General features: G+C 40.6%; 2 protein-coding genes and 1 long non-coding RNA gene across 6 annotated transcripts; all 3 read right to left on the minus strand.

The window, feature by feature from the left end:
- Positions 1–2,686: 2,686 nt before the first annotated feature.
- Positions 2,687–5,820, minus strand: LOC135605772 (uncharacterized). Its single transcript, XR_010484544.1, has 2 exons — positions 4,716–5,820; positions 2,687–4,085 (listed from the first exon to the last, which is right to left on the minus strand). It is a non-coding gene; the product is annotated as an uncharacterized LOC135605772 (long non-coding RNA).
- A 383-nt stretch (positions 5,821–6,203) lies between these two features.
- On the minus strand, positions 6,204–9,843 carry LOC135605771 (uncharacterized). Of its 2 annotated transcripts, XM_065096229.1 has the most exons (5): positions 8,362–9,843; positions 8,104–8,254; positions 7,964–8,030; positions 7,788–7,852; positions 6,204–6,335 (listed from the first exon to the last, which is right to left on the minus strand). In XM_065096229.1, exons 2-5 carry the CDS (start codon positions 8,148–8,150, stop codon positions 6,242–6,244), a joined length of 273 nt encoding a protein of 90 aa, XP_064952301.1. In that variant the 5' UTR covers positions 8,151–8,254; positions 8,362–9,843; the 3' UTR covers positions 6,204–6,241. The 2 variants fall into 2 exon arrangements, with proteins under 2 accessions (XP_064952301.1, XP_064952300.1); XM_065096228.1 differs by having other exon boundaries at positions 8,104–9,843.
- A 118-nt stretch (positions 9,844–9,961) lies between these two features.
- LOC103975721 (protein TIME FOR COFFEE) lies at positions 9,962–16,485 on the minus strand. Of its 3 annotated transcripts, none has more exons than XM_018822418.2 (13): positions 16,108–16,485; positions 15,636–16,013; positions 15,429–15,568; positions 15,018–15,324; positions 14,565–14,937; positions 14,444–14,489; positions 14,272–14,361; positions 13,956–14,190; positions 13,797–13,860; positions 13,644–13,719; positions 13,172–13,573; positions 10,643–13,034; positions 9,962–10,537 (listed from the first exon to the last, which is right to left on the minus strand). In XM_018822418.2, exons 1-13 carry the CDS (start codon positions 16,235–16,237, stop codon positions 10,494–10,496), a joined length of 4,677 nt encoding a protein of 1,558 aa, XP_018677963.2. In that variant the 5' UTR covers positions 16,238–16,485; the 3' UTR covers positions 9,962–10,493. The 3 variants fall into 3 exon arrangements, with proteins under 3 accessions (XP_018677963.2, XP_009389054.2, XP_009389053.2); XM_009390779.3 differs by having other exon boundaries at positions 10,643–13,037; XM_009390778.3 differs by having other exon boundaries at positions 10,643–13,070.
- Positions 16,486–18,027: the final 1,542 nt, after the last annotated feature.

Genomic DNA, 18,027 nt, shown 5'->3' on the forward strand with positions numbered 1-18,027 from the left:
CCATAAACAGTTCACCCTGCACACTACGGGTAAAGAATTCAACATCATAGATATAACCACATATCAAGCTATATCAGTGACAATAATCTGGAAGTACGAATTTATCAAGTTACTATCTTATATAGAGTTCAATGACAGAAAAAAAAATTCATATAATCGATCACAAATATTTAAAACGTTACAACTTCTAATTATGTATAAACACATGAATTTGTTATTGTTCTCCACAGGCTGGTCGACAAGTAAATAGCAATCTCTGTTTACAATGAAAGTAATGAAACCAGCACAGGAATTAGATTTAATCAGGAGTCAATTAGTAGGAAGGCGATACTTAATTGATCTCAGTAATGTTTATTAAACCAAAGCTGGTCAATAAATAGCTATACCAGGATTAGCTATTTGGTACGTATCGTATCGTACCAAATAGGAAATGTAAAATGAGGCTAGATCTAGAATTGCAATTTTGATCCGTACTGATATACCAAAGCCCTACTCGATACGATATGTACCGAGGCATATTGACGATACGTCCAAAATCATAAAAAAATTTAAAAAATACCTAAAAATAGAAAAAAGAAGAAGTTAGATTTAAGTTTTTAAGTTATAAATAAATATAAATTTAGTATAATTTTAGTAAAAATAATGTAAATTAGGATAGAATAGTACCACATATCTTTTTCGGGCTTTGAGGAGTAGCTTTGTAGTACGTTCCGAATCATCCTTCCGTAAATATTGAATTATCTACAAAACAATTATATGAATTATTAGATTATATTTTATACAACTTAAGTCTTAAGATTCAAATGAATTAAATAATCAATCGATGGATATACCTAGTTCTACCACAAAAAAGAATGACAGGACTCCACGGACGATGGATCGATGTCCTCAATCCTATGTAATTATATATCAATATGATATGCTTGTCGAACCCAATCCTGAAATTGATCTCACAACATAGTGCTGATACAGTATATGTCATTGGTGCATCAATGTGGCGTAACTGGTATCGCTCGATAGAGGATGGTCTGTGCATCGGTATTCTATCGGATCAGTACATACTATCCGTACTAGGTGGTACATATCAATATAACAAATCTTAAGCTAGATTTCATATATCAAACTTTAAATTATTATTGATAAAGTGTTAAAAATTAGTCACTGCTTCCACATACACTTCCACATACAGGTGAATAGTGTGTCAATAGGGGAAGAATCCTCCCCTATTGATAGGAAGAATTGGAATCTCTAATTCTCCCCACTGGTGTTGATGTTGTCACTCGACACTGTTGGTGTTGACAATCAATCAATGATGACCGAGATGAAGCAAACAATGAATTGATTATTAATGAGGAAATCCAAACGAATTGGAATAGGAATGAAGTTTTCCATAGAATTGAATGGTATTGATGTAGGACATGAGCAGTCTTTTTTTTTTTTTTTATAATAAAGGAACATGAAAGAGAGGAATAGAATATAGTAATCAAAAGATAATAGGAAAACAGTTGGATAGCTACAACTCAAGAAGAACACTCCCTGGATGAAGGTCTTGGCACATTTTGCATGTGGACAATGGAATCATGTCATAAAGCAAATGTGGCCTTACACCACTCACACAAAGGTGCAAAAAGAACTCATTTTATTAATCCATTTCTAATTGATTTGCATTCCAATTTTCTTGCCCCTTTTTATAAGCTAAGTACAAGATATATATATATATATATATATATATATATATATATATATATATATATATATATATATATATATATATATAAGTGAAAATTTATAATTGAATCAAATCAAATATATGATTTGATCTTCCCTTCAAACAGGATAATATTCTTAATTGTTATGCTTCCATCCTTGTAGAGATTGATCTTCACAAAATCTCATCTCAGGATTTGGAATCTCCAATAACAATCATAATTTGATTTTTCTTAAATTCTTTCCAAATTGTATTCTTCCTCAAATAAATTAGGAAACTATATCAGAATTATTCCGTATGTTGCCACATGGCAACTTATGATATGCAAAATAACCTCTAAACTAATCAAATCTATTTGAAGAAAAATAAGACTGGTTACGAGTCAGATATCCTAAGTCTTATCAGGTAGGCACCCACCTAGATTGATTGTCTATCATGTGCAATGGCATGCATCATCACCAGAATCTCACAGTTGTATGACAGCTTCATCATAAAGACAGACCATTTAATTACATGAATTTTGTAGTTTATCACCCATTTTATCATCTGCAATTTTTTAGTTTATCTTCTTTCTTACAGATAGGCAGGAGAGAGAACTTCTAACTAGTAGAAATCTTTGTCATATCACAATACCAATGTACAAGAAATAGAGAGATAGGACTTACTAGTAGAAGACTGTTATGTCAGAATAAAAAAAAAAGGAGTTCCACTGTGCTCAGGCCTGCTTTACTGGTCCATTGACATGTTGAATGCTGGTCTAGAGAGAGATAAGACCAGCTAGCATTTAGAATGTCTGGATTGAGAATTACTGGAACTACTTAAATAAAGAACCACGAGGATCTATAACAAATAGAATTTGAAGTATAGATTGAAAATGAGTGTGTAGGAATATCTAATGCTCATGTACACTGATCCACAATCAGTGTAATGGATCTAAAATGTTAAACATAAACCAAGCACTACTAACAAATAGAGCAGTACAATACTGTCCAAACAAAGCCACAGCAACTTCAAATAAGAACAAATTTGTCTTAACATAGTACATTCAAGTGAGATAACTATACCTGAAAGCTACACAACCTGCATGGTTGGTAATGAAAATAACTAAAACATATATGCATATTGTAGCTTAAGTGAATGAACACAAATATTTTTTTTGTACTTTTGACACTGATTCCTTTTCAAAAAGCTTGCATCAGCAGGTCAAACATCCCATCCTCGCCTCAAATAAACAAAGTTTGCATCAATAGGTATACCTATATTTCATTATTTCTTACACATGCCACAAACATAATTTATATAAGAGCCTTGAGGCATTAGAAAGATTATGGTACTTCATTTAAGTCTCAAATATGTTGTTCATTTCAGACTGTTTGATCCTTTTTTCTATGTATACATAGTTACAGAGTTCCATCTTTCCCTAGATACTTCCACAGGGAACAAACTCCTAATTGGTATTGAAAAAGAAAACTTCACAAATGAAACAAACTCCTGATTATAATAAAATAATGCCTTCTAACAGTATATAGATGAGAAAGAAATGAACAAAAAAAATTAAATTTAAAAACTTCTTGTTTCTTATTTAAATTGAATATATATAATGTCTGGACATTGTTCTGAAACCAAAGAATAGGATCCGAAGCAGTAGGTTTATTATGACTATGTTCTGAACAATAGCTTTTAAAAATTTGATATTCAATACAGATCAATGCAAAATAATAAACACTGAAAGCACTATGTGGAAATAAGCATCATTGTTCCTCCAAACAAACTGTTAAGTGAAGTTTTTTTGTAATCAATATGCAATTCCACAGATTGATAGTTTCATGCTCATATAAAAGAGTGCCAATAAAAAAAGACAGATTATTATTCAGAAATATAAAAAGTAGCAAACAATAAAGAAACACTTGCATCAAAGGCTAACATGTAAGATCTTAAGCTGTAAACCAGACAGAGGACTTATAAAAGAAAGACGACAAGCTGCGATGGATCATACGTAAGATGTGCAAACAATCGGCATCACATGCATATTTATCATCTGGAGAGTGATTTGCTTATCTAAAATCCTACGATAATGATTACAGAATCAAACCAGATTAGGATCCATAAAAAATGCAGCACCTAAAACAAAGCATATATACTAGAGGAACTAAAAGAATGACCTAGAAGTTAGCAAATAAAGCAATGTAAGCTAATAAATGGAACTTGATCTTAAATAGGAGAATATTCATATCAAGTTAAAGAATGCAAGTAAGAAGAGCTGATGATAATAGATCAAGAAACACTGACAATTATGTAAGAAGCTATAAGACCTGAAATGTTTGTAACTCAAATTTAACGATCCTGATAATGGAACAGTTTTAGTGCCAAATTTAACCTGAAACATAAAAAATTGAGGATGTAAGTTTTGGAGTTATTAGGAAGTCAATGTACTTAACATGTAAACTTAAAAGTCAATTTGACAATTGTTCGCTGAAGTCCCACAGAAGATGTTATCGAAGAGCTCTAAGCATGTCACGAAACTTAGAATTACAATATTAATATTTTAATTTATTTTCTTTTTGCTCCAAATAATATGATTAAACAGTCAAAACCTGTTCAATGGTGTCTTTCATGTACAATACCAGTTATACTAGTAAGTGGGTTGTCCTGTAAAGATTGGTTTGGTCATGATATCAAAAGTCAAGCTCCATTATATACCAAGATGGAAATGAGAATTCAGATTGTTCCGATGGCAAAACAAAAGTGTTCAATTACCCTATAAAATATTTATCCAAATGTAACTATAAACATGAACAAGCTTCAGCATTCAAATATGACTACCACGGGAGGACATGACTAGCTAGGGATCGACAAACTACAAGATCCAACATACAAGAGATGAATTATCTGTCAATACAAGACTTCCAAGTCATCGTGATCATAAGAGAAACAAAATGTGCCAATCCCAACCAAGACGACCGATTAATCATCGGAAGGGAAGGGAAGTGAAAGGACGAAAAATTACTGTGCATAGTGAACAGAGATCCGCCGGATTCTATCCATCAGTCGGAATGCGAGTCGTAGCCGCCGCCGGTGGAGTCATATTCGTCTGAGGAGGACGACGAAGAGGAGGAGGATCCGAGGTAATAGAGACGGTTGCGGCGGAGGTCGTCGGACAGGAAGGGTGGGAAGCAGAGGAAGGAGAAGAGGCAGAGGGCGAAGCCGCGGAGATGGCGGAGGGGGAGGCAGAAGAGGAGGTCGAGCACTTCCTCACTGCTAAGCCGTTCCGGGTTGCAAGCCACGTACTGGCACGCCTCGGCCGACTCCCTCGCCACCGCCGCCACCCACCCTGCGTTGAACACCATTCCCTTCCCCTTCTTTGTTCTTCCGTCTCTTCTCCTTTGCCTCCTCACATCGTCCTTCTTTCTCCCCTTCTTCTTCCTCTCTTCTAATTGGGTATTCCGTCCGCCGCCAGGAAAAGAAGCGAGGGTACCGTGGGGAAGAAGAAATCGTCACTAGACATCGAGGATGCATCGTGATTTGTGTTTAGATCCTAGTTTTCATCTCAACGCATTTCTACGGTGATGCGTTTCGGTTAGTTTTCGTCCGTTGGTACCGGTTCCCAGATCCTTGCACGAATCTTAAACCATCGCCACTAGTTCCTTGAATCTCGACTTACATTTACATAAGCACAAATCAAATAGCTAACTTGAGAATAACATCATAGAGTCACCACTTAACAAAACTCTAAACCTTCAAATAGCGACATGAAACCACTGAGAACGAAATGCCTGCTGCTCCACAACTACACAATAGACAAATCAACAATTGGAGGGAGAGAGAGAGAGAGAGAGAAAACAAATAAGCATATCCTACCAAATCCAGTGGCATTCGTTCAGTCTTTTTCTTCTTTGTTGATCTACTTGAATACATGTGTACACAAGCAAAGAAAGTATACAAGCAAAAAGGGTACAAAACATTGCCTACAGAGTTCATCACACTTACAAACAGGTATTATATGACTACAAAGGAGAGGCGTTAAACACATACTTGTATGTTCTACTGTACATCAAAACCATGGTGCTCATCTCTTCGAGTCCCTTCTTCTCTGAGGCCCTAAGGAAACAAACCCTCATTGCTTCAATTGCAACTGTGGCACATGCGATTCCATGAGGATCGACCAGAGGACATGCACGTCTTCATATGGGCATGACTTGACATCCTCATAGAGGATGTAGATCCCTCTCTCTGTCAACATAACAAGAATAGCCATTTAATCACTATATGCCATGTACATGCATGTAATATGGAAAAAACTGAGAACAGCTTTGGACATAAAGAGTATGAAGGAAAACACATGTTGAGACAAGTCTTTGCTGACAAATTAACGTATGTTGGAATTGCAAAAGGAAGATGAAGCATTATCAGCAGCAGTGAAACATACTCTTTTTATGTGCAGAATGCAGGCGAATCCACAGCTTCTTCAGTGGGGAGAAGAGGGATTGGAGCCACCCCATCTGCAGGAGAAGTGAAGGTGGGTATATTATTGGCTCATTGGTGGTGGTTGAATGCAGGTTGAGCAGAAAAGGAGAGTAAACAACCCTCAGTCTGCTTTAGGCTCAGGTGGAAGTCCATTTCCATCCTCCTGCAGTATAAATCATGAATCACAATGTTGTCTTGGTACCCAATCACTGTCCACCTCTCTTCTCAGAAATCACCTCTTGAACATTGCCCAATAAGTTTCTCAGATATCAGAAGGCACAATGCTCTCTCTTCAAACAATCTGCATGATGTCAGCTAAACTTTTTTTTCCTCTCTTTCCTGCTTCTCAACTAATGGTGGCCTACCATTTCTTAAACTCTCAACAAAACAAGCAGAGGGTCTCTTGCAAGGAGACCCTTTTAATTCAAGAAGTTGATGTTTAACTTGCAATTGCCATGCTCACATATAGACGAAGTCAGCAATGAACAAATGGGAATTAATAGCTCCAAAATTATTGTCTAATATCTTAAAGAATATAACTAGTTGTCATGTTAATTCATTTTAGCTCCATTGCAAACAGTGACCAAATTTAGTATGGAGACATGGTTAGGATAAGATTTATAGAATATTTCAAATCCACTTATGATGCAGGAGTTGGCCAAAGTGCAAGACAATAAGATTGTGAATATTATTTTATATGACATTTGCTGGCTAATGGATTATGCTTAAAGTACTGTACAAAAGCTCACATATAGGGAAACTACTGAAAACATGGTTAAACTTTTCCTAAATTTTGTGGAAATTGGCCAGTGACAGTATCATTTATTCTTTAAAGAGTGGAACTGATGACAGCTGATGTTAATAAAAAATAAACAAGAAGAATTTAGGTAGAAAAATAAGACAAACATTTACATGGTTTTATGTAACCTATATCTATTGTAACAATAATCAAGCTTAGCTTAGACTTTACCAAATCTTTAGACATGATAAGATTTTTATGATTTTTGCCAATCATTCTCTATATTTTGACCACCTTTATAATTATTAAAACTGATAGTTAAATCTTTCATGAATTATGGTAACATAAGTAAACGACAGGATCGCAAAGGCTTTATGTGTGGCTTCACAGCTCATGTTATAATGGTTAAAATTATTTCACCCCACAGTAATTACTAAGAAAATAAAATCATCAAACCTTACTCAGAAAACAAGCATTCACAATAAGAGTAACATGCATCAAAAAGGATATCATTCGTAAAAAGTATGTACCAGACCCATGCTTGTCCTCGTCAGCTCAGCTTTAGCAACAAAATAAATTCTGTATCCCCATTATTCTTGAATGAATAGAGAAGGGAACATATTTTATTTATGGTTAAATAGCAAGCATTAATTTTTCCTACAATAAGCCATGATTGAACAAAGAGAGAAGAAACATGCTGAGGAATCTAAAGAAGTATTAGAAGCTTGCCACCTAGTCAAACAGGAAAGAGTTTTAAGTAGTAAAAGATATGAAGGAAATGGGAGCCCCACTTACATTGTCAAAACAATTACTTGCTAGCTAGTGTTCGAACTCAAATAAAAATGCAAGCAAAAATATTATCCTGCATCGTCTTACTTGTTTATTGAAGCATGTAACATCAATGAAAAGCCAACGCCTTGAAATTGGAATTGTCTGAAACCCTGCAATATCAATGCCAACAACAATTTTTCCACTTAGAGGCAATGTTGAAACATGAAGACTGCATTTCCACCAGGAGTTCTAAGAAGCCAGTTGTGAACATTCCAAAATACCTCTATGGGGAAGGATGTCAACCAGGATTGCCTGGTTTCCATGGAATTCCCACACAAATAGCTTGACCTGCATTACCCGCTTCATATCAATAAGGATTTAAAGGAATGGATACCTATCCCAATTCCCAATCATGTCGTACCCAATTGCAACATGATGAATTTGTCCATTGTCGGACCGTCTTCCCATATATGGGTTCCCTCATGGCCACCAAAACCACATTTGAATACAGAGGGTCACGCTGTAGTTTTATTGTGGGCCTCCTTGGCCAGATCGACGAGCAGGAGGACCATCTGGAGATCAAAGAAGACAGTGACATAGTAACCTTCCAATGGCTGAGTTCCCATCCCAAACTTGGCAACAGACAAATCTCAGAAGATGTCCACTTTGCTGCTCTCACCTCTTAGATCATTTCTTCGTGGATAAAGCCCACGGTTTGATGTCCACTTTGCAGAGGCACTGGCCGTCACAACCCTCAATCCCCGTGCTCAACCCTTGGCCCCTCGATCACTTTGCTCCACGTAGTGCCGATGAAGCAAGAACGGCTACCGAGCTGAGTCCGGTAGAGGCAAGCCAACAGATTCTGCACGGAGTTGCCAACGCCATCCCCGCCGCCGATGACGAATCCGAACCTGAACTCCGCTGTCTCCGAAAATAGAAGGGAAGACCCTCGTCCCGAGCCTCCTGCGCGCCTCGAGACAAAGAAATGAGTAGCCTCGCGCACCCGGCCCAGCCAAGGACACGGAAGGACTTATCGCAAACACTCAGAGAGGCCTCGAAACGACGAAATGAGGAGCCTCGACCACCCAATCCAGCCAAGAACTCCAAAGGACTAATCACACACATCGAGCGGCCTCAAAGCAACGAAAGAAGGAGCTTCACCCGCCCGCTTGATACAGGCCAGAACAAGGGAGGACTTATCACAAACACCGCCCCTGCGCGCCGTAGTCACGAGATACGCCACCAGTGAGGAGATTGACTTACTGCATTCCGTCGAGAACCCAGGACGGCCGATCGCCCTCGCGGTAGCAGAGATTGAGGAACGCAGAGAGAGAGAGAGAAGCGCTCCACTACAAGCAATAGGCAGTCCCGCTAAAGCCGTCCGTCCGCTGTGATGCCGCCTGACTTCATCCATCAGCTTCATGTGTCGATGTATTTATATATAGGTCTATTTCCGGGATGACAACAAAGGTTTATTTATTTATCTATTTAAGATAATAAGATAAATTATTTAAATAAATTTATTAGAAATAAAAAATAGATAAATTTTGGAAGAAAGCCTAAGGTTCACTTTTTTTTTGGTATAGTACTTTTTTTTTTGCCTATGAAAGTTTTGTCCTACCATTTCTTCAAAGGATTTTCTTGGGCGAAGATGACCACAACAGAGTTCCGAAGATAAAGAGTGATGAGAGTGAGGTGAAAAAGAGAATACCACCTACTCGAGAGGTCGAGTAGAGTGGCTTCCCAATATAAGTAGACAACATGAAGACAAAAAAGATTGAAAATTAAAGAGGAGTGTAATATAGAGCATAATAAGACGAAGACAATCGTGCAAAATTAACTATGCCTCACAATGCAACCATGAGACAAAAATAGTCACAACGAAATCAAAATATCAATCGATCGGGCGCGAAGGATAAAGATAATCTTATCTTCTAAAAAATAAAAAATATTGTAGAAATAAAATAAAAAACATGTTTTACGAGAAAAAGTGAAAACTTGAGTTTTTTTTTTTAATTTGCCCAGTAAAGATACACCATGTTTATAAGAGAAATATATTTAAGACGAGAATTGAACATACACTAAAATATTCATTTTTATATAAGATTTAGTATTTATCTATCTAAATTTGAGTTCACTATATATCATAAGTCCAAGGAATAAAAGATAGTTAAAACTCCTTTATAAACTCATTATGATACACCATCTTAATCTTGTAAAGAAATACTATTTCTGTGACTCATCCTAATCATCCAGATTGTAAAGGAAAAATGGTAGCATGAAAACAACATAAATTTGGTTTTTTACTCCATAAAAGAACAGATACACATATGTAGAGATAAGGAGAAGCATGTAATGATGACATTAATTTAATTCTCTCACCAATCTTAATGAAGTTAGAATTAAATCAAAGAAACATTCATGATGGCCATTAGCATCCGAAGACAGTTGAGAGAAGAGGAAACCTTTTGTAATAATCATCTTCCTGGACTGCTTTCTGCTCATCTGAATCAAGCTAACTGGAAACTGAGAGCGAAACCAAAATGCCGACCCGTTCTGGAAGCTATGGCCTACCACCCATCTTCCCTCTGCGATTGTTCTCCCTGTTTCTCATTTTTCCCTTCTTTCTACTCTTTCTCAATACTTCAATTTGCACACATTTGAGCAGAGAGACAGGGGGAAGAGGGAAGGGAGCAGAGAGCCTCTTGTTAGATTTCAGAATCTTATGCAAAGAAGCATCAGATGCAGTCGGTGAGCCCAAGCGTCATCCGCTCATATAGCACCAGCGAGCAATTGTTGTTCAGTCCAGCGTTACCTCTTGTCAGACTGCCAGAAAGCTTGTATACCGCCATTTCCTAATAGAATGATTTGTGATAGAGCAATGAGGAGACTAATCTGATAAAGCTATTTTTTATCTTTATTTAAGAATAAGGGAGAAATGATGAGAAGAAAGCATTTACCAGCTACAGGCTTCTGCTCAGCTGAGGGCTTCATGGAAAATGGCAGCGAAGACATGAAAGGGAATGTAGCAGAAATTGGAGGGTGAGGAGAGCCAGAGGCAGACTGGGTAGTCAAAGCTAGTTGAGTAGCATTCAGAAAATTAGATGGCGGAGAGCCTTTTATACTGTTGGCCGCAACCACAGAGGCAGCAGCCATGGCCTTTGCAGGGTCAGATGTGGGAACACCGGCTAGGGTAAATGCAGTGGGAGCAAAAAAACATGGCATCCCAGTAGAAGACGGAGCTGAGCTGAGTTGTTGCTGCAGTTGAGACTGCCGTGTATGTTGTTCAGATCGAGGCTTCTCATAGTACTGCACAACAGTGGGAGCAGCAGCACTGGATTTAGAATATGGGACCTGTTGCATGTGAGGATTAGAGAAGAAGAGTTGAGCCTGAGAAAAGGTTTGATGATCTGGTAATTGCTGAGGCTGTTGCTGCTGCTTAGTGTTAGAACTTGGGGCAGGAACTTTCTGAGGGCGCCCAAGAATGGATGGCATGTTAAAGCTACTCATAGATATCGGCTTTGAACTAGAGCTTGTCACTGATTGCTTTACAGCTGACTGTTGAGTGAGCGCAATTGCAGAGGTCGATGGACCAGGCTTCATACTGGCACATTCCCTAGGGCTGCCACCAGCAATCTTAGAGACAGATTTCGAAGATGAACCAACAGCAATGGTGACAGAAGATACTGATGGACTATCACATGTTCCAGAGAGGTGTTGACCCCCTACTGCCACCACTTCATTTGAGTTCATGCCAAAAGATATCTGTATTTGGTGACCTTCTCTGAGGTTTTTCTTTGGTAATGGAGTAGATGAAACTGCAGTAATATCTCCTACTCTGGATGTTTTGCCCTGAGGCCACTGGATGGGGCTGCCACCATGCACAAGAGCCTGAGGGGGCCCACTTAGAGACTGAGGGAACCTAGCGGTAAAACCCTCAGTTAGACTCTCAGGGTGGATATTGGTGTTGTTCCTTGAGCCTGAGGACTTTGCATGAGAGGATGCAAGATGGTGCTGCATCTGCAGCTGTTGCAGTTGATGCTTCTGAGAATGAATCAGTTGCTGTTTCTGTTGTTGGGAATTGGCAACATTGTTGGTAGATGTGAGAACAGAAGTTGCAGCTGTAGAAGTGCCAGCAGCGTGGTCAACAGATATACCACAATTTCCCGGAGCTTGGATGAGGTTCACTGATCTGGAAGAGAGGTCTAAGACACTGTTACTGACACCTGACTGGATGGGAGGTTCATTATCTGATTTTGCAAATGAAAACAAATGCTGTAGGCCTTTGCTAGCTGCTATAATATTTCTGCCCTCTTCAACTGTGATACTTGTGTCTGACTCCCAGGCTGCAGATTTTCCCTCTGTTACTTGGTGGACCTTCTTCTGTTCTGCAGCTTGAGTAGTGGTAGTAACTGCAGCTTTTGCCATCTGGTGGTAGCCATCCCGGGAAGGTTCTGGAAGGCTCCATAAAATGGAATGATTCTGTGTCATGGAAGAAAAATCAAAATCTGATGGTACAGTTCCAGCTCCGCCAAAGGATGCAAAGGGAATTGTGAAAGCTTGAGGCAATGCAAGCTCTGCCTTCATGTTGTGCTTCTCTTGTGGCTGCTGATAAACTGGCTGCTTATCACCGTGACCCTTACTATTGCCCATTGCAATAGCAGCTGCAGCAGTAGACATCAAGACGAAGTTCTGAGGATGAATTGGAGTAGAACCTTTTTGGAAACAGATTGCCTTCTGAGATTGAAAATTTGTACCATCAGCAGCGGGAAGGTCATTTTTCATGTTCTTATTGCACTCACTATGGCAAGCTTGCTGAGACAGTAGGTCCTGCTGTTGATGAGTTTCTGAAAATACATAAGAGATTGCACCGCCATCACTAGCAGCACCAGCACCATTTCCCCCCATACATTGTGATTTCTGTGGATATTTCTGTGAGGATGATCCACTTAAGGTGCTCAAATTGGGGTGGCTTTGTTTACCATGCTGTCGTGGAGGCCCTGCCAACTGCTGCTGTTGTGATCGTTGTTGTGATGCATGAAGCATGTGAGAAGGGTAGAAGAAGGGCATTGCTTGAGCATTACTTGTTCCAGGAAATGGAGGAGCTGCAGCAATTTGGGGAGGAATAGGAAAAGGATATGCATTGTTCTGAACAAATGCCAGGTACTGAGCTTCATTAGGAGGCAAACTAGAAAAGCTCAAATTCACTGGAGTTGCTGATCCACCACCTCCACTGCTTCCCCCAGCAGAACCCAAGGCACCAGATACCCGCACCTCAGCACCTGAAACCGTAGTAGATTTTGCTACCCCAACTCTATTAGCAGCTGCTGCAGAGGCTGTGGGTGTTGCTTGCTGCTGGTTTATAGGGAAAATGAATGCAGGAACGTGCTAAATAGAAAATAGAATTGGATCCACAAAAAAAGAGTATAAATTATCTCAGAACAGCATTGTAAAAAGATTCAATACCAACACATGCAGAGAAACCTTACCGGCATCTTGTTTGTGGATCCAGACTGAGCCATCTGCTGCAGAATTAGTTGTTTTCCCTGGGCAGATTCCATGTTTGTATTATTGGCTGATGGCATCTTCTCCTGTGAGGTATGCCCTGAATATGGCATAGCATATGCTGGTGTCCCTTTAGTGTCTTGCAATGTACTCATATTCTTACCTAGGGAACTTCCTTCCTTTGTTTTTCCAGAGAGAGGAACATCTGAAGGCGGAACTACATTAAGGTTATATGGGTTGGCCCCATACAAAGGTGCAGCTCCAGCTGCAGCAGTCCAGAAAGAACTCATCCTCATAAATTTCTGGTGATTGGATATCATCTGTGTGATATAGAATTGTGTGGCACAACGCTTTGGACGAGGATGCATTTGTTGAAAGGGTGGTGGCTGCAACAGGAGAAATTGTGAGAACCAGAGAGTGAGAGTGAGATATGGAATGGGGGAGCGGAGGAGAAACCTGCAAGGAATTGGAAGGACCTGCAGTTCCATCCATAGGAACAACAGCTTGCAAAGTTGGACCCTGACCCATGTACCTGAGGATGAAGAAGATGAAATCCTCCGTAGTCATCACAAACTTTAAATTCCTAGAGAAAGAAGATCAATTACTCACCCGTATGGAGGAAAACTTCCAGGCCAAGTTTGATTGAATGGCATATGGAGTGAGGATGCTGATGCTAAAAGTTGAAAAAGAGAAACAGACTTTAAATCAGATATCCTCATAGCAGAGATCAGACGACATAGAAGAAACTCTATTGGAAATCATTATTACCAGACTTCTCTTGTTTAGGCTCTACTTTAGGTTCTTTGACTTGCTTCTTATGGACTTGCACTCTGCCAGTGCCAATGTCATCACTCTTTGGCTTTTCCAAATCAAGACAAAGGTCTCGATTCTGCTTGACCACCAGCTGCTTTCTCAAGTCAATATTTGTCTGAATGGGCTTCTCGATCTGTTGCTTATCTCCCACCAGTACACCATCTGTGGGGTTTTCTACCTCTTTCAGTGCCTAAAATTGATAGAAGTGAGCCCAGGGTCCAGTCAGAATAGTTCTTGCCAACTTACAGCCAAATCATTAAGCAGAACATACCATTTCAACATCTGGGCCCTTTGGCTTGCGATCTGAGTCAAAGACATTTAAATCATCCCTCTCTGGTGACAGCTCTCCTGGAGGAGGTGCCTGCAATAAGGACAAAACTTCCTTTAATTAAATTGTTGTTGAAAGAAGAAACTTCAACTGATGGCCAATCCATGCTGCTCACCATCAGATCAATATTGAACTTTTGCTCCTTAGGGATATCGGGCACTCTGTAAAATTGAAAGTAGTTTTGATAAATAAATCACAAATTTGTGAGTAAAGAATGATAGCACATCACAACATACATCTTTTGAGCGATCAATTCACAGATATTGGTGTCCAAATCAGTACAAGCAGATCCCTTTGCGGGTGAAATGATTTCTTCCTTATCATCTGACCCTCCTGTCAATGGACGCAACTCCTGAACAGTCTTGGCCCATTTCTGCTGTTGTACATCAGAGATCTCAGACCGAGAGACAAAAACATCAATCAATCCACTGCCATTCTTGGTTGCAGGAGATGCATTGTGCCTTTCTGATCCAGGCGATGAAGCCTCTGCCTTAATCTGGTTCCTTGCATCCATTTTATCCCCAGAAGGTAAAATGAAGCTCGAAAGGTTATGTAATCCCACTGGATTTGCAAAGCTTTCTACGTGCATCTGCATTTTCCTCTTTGAAGCTGTTGATATCACTAAACAATCAGTGAAACGGAACAATACTCGTAAAAAGGATGAGGAAATGAATCAAATATTGGCGCACCTACAGTAGGCAACGAGGCAGGATTGGAGCACGAATTGGACGATGTAAGTGCAGATGGGCAGTCTGATGGATAGCTCGCCGGAGATGGCGACATCAAACTTGGCGACGAAGCTCTAGATTTCGCTTCATTGCCTGAATCGGCATCGATGTCCCTTGAATCCAGCTTATTATTGCTATCGTGCTTCGAAAGGCACTCGAATTGCCTTGTCATCCCAAACAGTACCTCTGCAACCTCAATCTCGATTTCATCTTCGACCAAAGATGCCGATTTGGAGATTTCTGATGGCTTTTCTCCATCGATCAGCTTCTGATGTCAGCAAGAGGGAAAACACAACAACAAATTGCCAATCAATCACTTGGAAATTGAGACCAGGAAGGAGAAATATGATGTAATGTCAAAGTGAATCCAACCATCTTCTTTGGCAGAGAGCCATTCGAGGAACACGACGGTATTCTGGTTGTGGAAGCTTGTCGGGTCATTAGCTCTCGGCCTCGACCACCACCACCTCCTCCACCTAAGGCTGGAGCTTCATGTGATCTCCTGGCGGATGCTGCAAAACCACGAGAAGATAAATAAACAGCTCTTGCCAACGGTCCTCCCTTCCTCCTCGTCCCTACCTGAACGAGCTTTTCTAGGCACCGTGACTCCGATGGTTTCATCTGTTCGCCACTTCACCGCTTTGGGTGGGAAGCTCTTTCGCAACAGCTGGTGGCAGTGATGGTGGTTCTGCTTGGGCGACGAGGAAGCCGCAGCACCCGGATTTGACGGAGGGGGCGAGGGCGGAGGTAGCCGAGCGGGGACCAACAGGTCATCGTCCTCGGCCCCCTCATCCTCGTCGAGGCTCTCCTCGGAGCTCTCATCCTCTTCGTCTCTGTTGCTCAATCTCTCCCCTCTCCTCTTCTTGCTCCGGCTGGATCTGTCCCGATCCCAAGTTTTCTTGGCCCCCCGATCTCGTGGTCTCCACGTCTCCTGCATCTCCACTCTTCCATCCTCATCTGAAATAAGAAGTTACCCCAAAAAGATGATAATCAGCGTCGAACAAGAAAGGATAAGGGAGAAGGAAGGACGCAGATTCCGGAGACTCCTGACCAGGAGAGTCCCTGACGCTGCTGCTGTTCCTATGCCTCCTCCTAGACAACACGTTACCACCACCTCCGTCGTTGGTGGCCTCTGTCGACGCTGCCATGGTCCCTCTCCTCGCTTCACGGTTCCTCTCCATCTCTCCCTTTCATCACCAGATTCCTCTCATCCCCTCGTCGCTCCTGCTCAGATCCTTCCCCCGAAAACTACACAGACTTGGGTCCCTTCCCACGGGTACGATCGCCTAACCTCGTCAGATTCCTTCGAGAGGGCGCCAAAAGCGAGGGATTTTGCCGGTCAGAGCTCCTCCTCCTCCTCCTCCTCTCTCTCTCTCTCTCTCCCTATCTCCTCCCTCTTGTGGTCAGCTTCCGTCGCCAGTCGCCTCCTTCTGCAGCCCCATCCGGTCTCTCCCCGGTTTTTGTCACTTCTCGAGGGCCACATGAGGCGCCAGCGAACGAAGCAGACCGCTCGGTCCCTCGGATCCTCCATACCATCCGACGGCCTAGATCGGCGTGGTAAAACATCGTGCCAGAAATCCGACGGTCGTGATTTCGGGAGTCAACCGAGCTAGACGAACCACACCCGTCGGATCACGTCGCGAGCTCGGTGACGCTGTCCCAGGCCAAGCTGGCAGGGCGGCCCGAGATCTCCGAACCGAGAGGGAAGGCCCGGGCGGCCGGTGCGGATCGATCGGACGGTCGAAAAATGCTTCGAGTGGGGCCGGGCTCGCTCCGCCCCCTACCGACGCCTTTTTCTGGTTGCAGTCGTCGACGTGGCACGAGGTTGGCGTCGTCGTCGGGGCCCACCACCCACCAGGCCACGACGTCCGCACTGCCCGCCTCGGGGATTATAAAAATAAGCAAATAAATAAAATAAATAAATAAACACACATGATGACAATAAAAAAGAACACTAAAATAAACGGCATGTTCGTATAAAGAAGTCAATAGTTTTATGGGAAGGAAACAGATGGGATAGAATAAGGTGAGTCGAGTTGCGTGTCAAAGGATCTAAGGGGCCCACGTGGACCAAATCGTGCTAATTGACTCCCTAATCCGGCTCAGAATGCCTGATAAATAGACCATGGCGAAGTAGGATTTGGCGTCATGTGCCAAAACCGATGTGATCCATGTCCACTTTATTATTATTGTTGCTATCATTGTTTACACATTTCAAAGCCCCAACCAAACTAAAGTGACAACGATTGATGGCTCCCATGCCATCATCACATGCATCACAAATCTGGACCCACACGCTTGGATAAGTCCACCTCACGTTCCTCCCACATGACCACCCCATCAACTCTCCCTTTCATATTATAATTATATATATATATATATTCTTAGAAAAACTTCTTTTTCTTTTAATAAAATTATTATTTTATAATATTATTTTTAATTTTTTAATATTTTAAAATAATCCATCCTTCTTATCTTCATAATCCTCTCCTCCTTTTTTTATTATTTCTTTTTATTTTTTTTTTCCTCTGTTTTGAATGCAATATGAAATAATTATGGGAATGATCGGATAGACTACGCGATCATGATACGAGAGACTATGATTGATAATGAGTGTACACCGAGGATGATAATCGACAACGGTAAGATGCATAGATAGATCTAAAGGATATGAAAGAGAAAAAAAAATTAAATATTAAATATTATTTTGTTAATTTTTAAAAAGATTATGAATAGTAAAAGAACTGTCAATTAGAAAATAATTTTAAATAGTAAGCACCTTTTTAATTTGCTATGGAGCATGGGACTTGTTTAATAGCATAAAAATACCCTCAAACTATACAAAAATAATGGGAAATATATGTTTTTGTAAAGGGAGAAAAATGAAGGCCTTATAGAGATGTGGAAATATAACGAAACAATGGAACTTTTGTGAGGAATTCATCCTATATATCAATTATTATATTATTAT

This window comes from Musa acuminata, chromosome BXJ2-2, assembly GCF_036884655.1.
Source record: "Musa acuminata AAA Group cultivar baxijiao chromosome BXJ2-2, Cavendish_Baxijiao_AAA, whole genome shotgun sequence".
Lineage (NCBI taxonomy): Eukaryota > Viridiplantae > Streptophyta > Magnoliopsida > Zingiberales > Musaceae > Musa > Musa acuminata.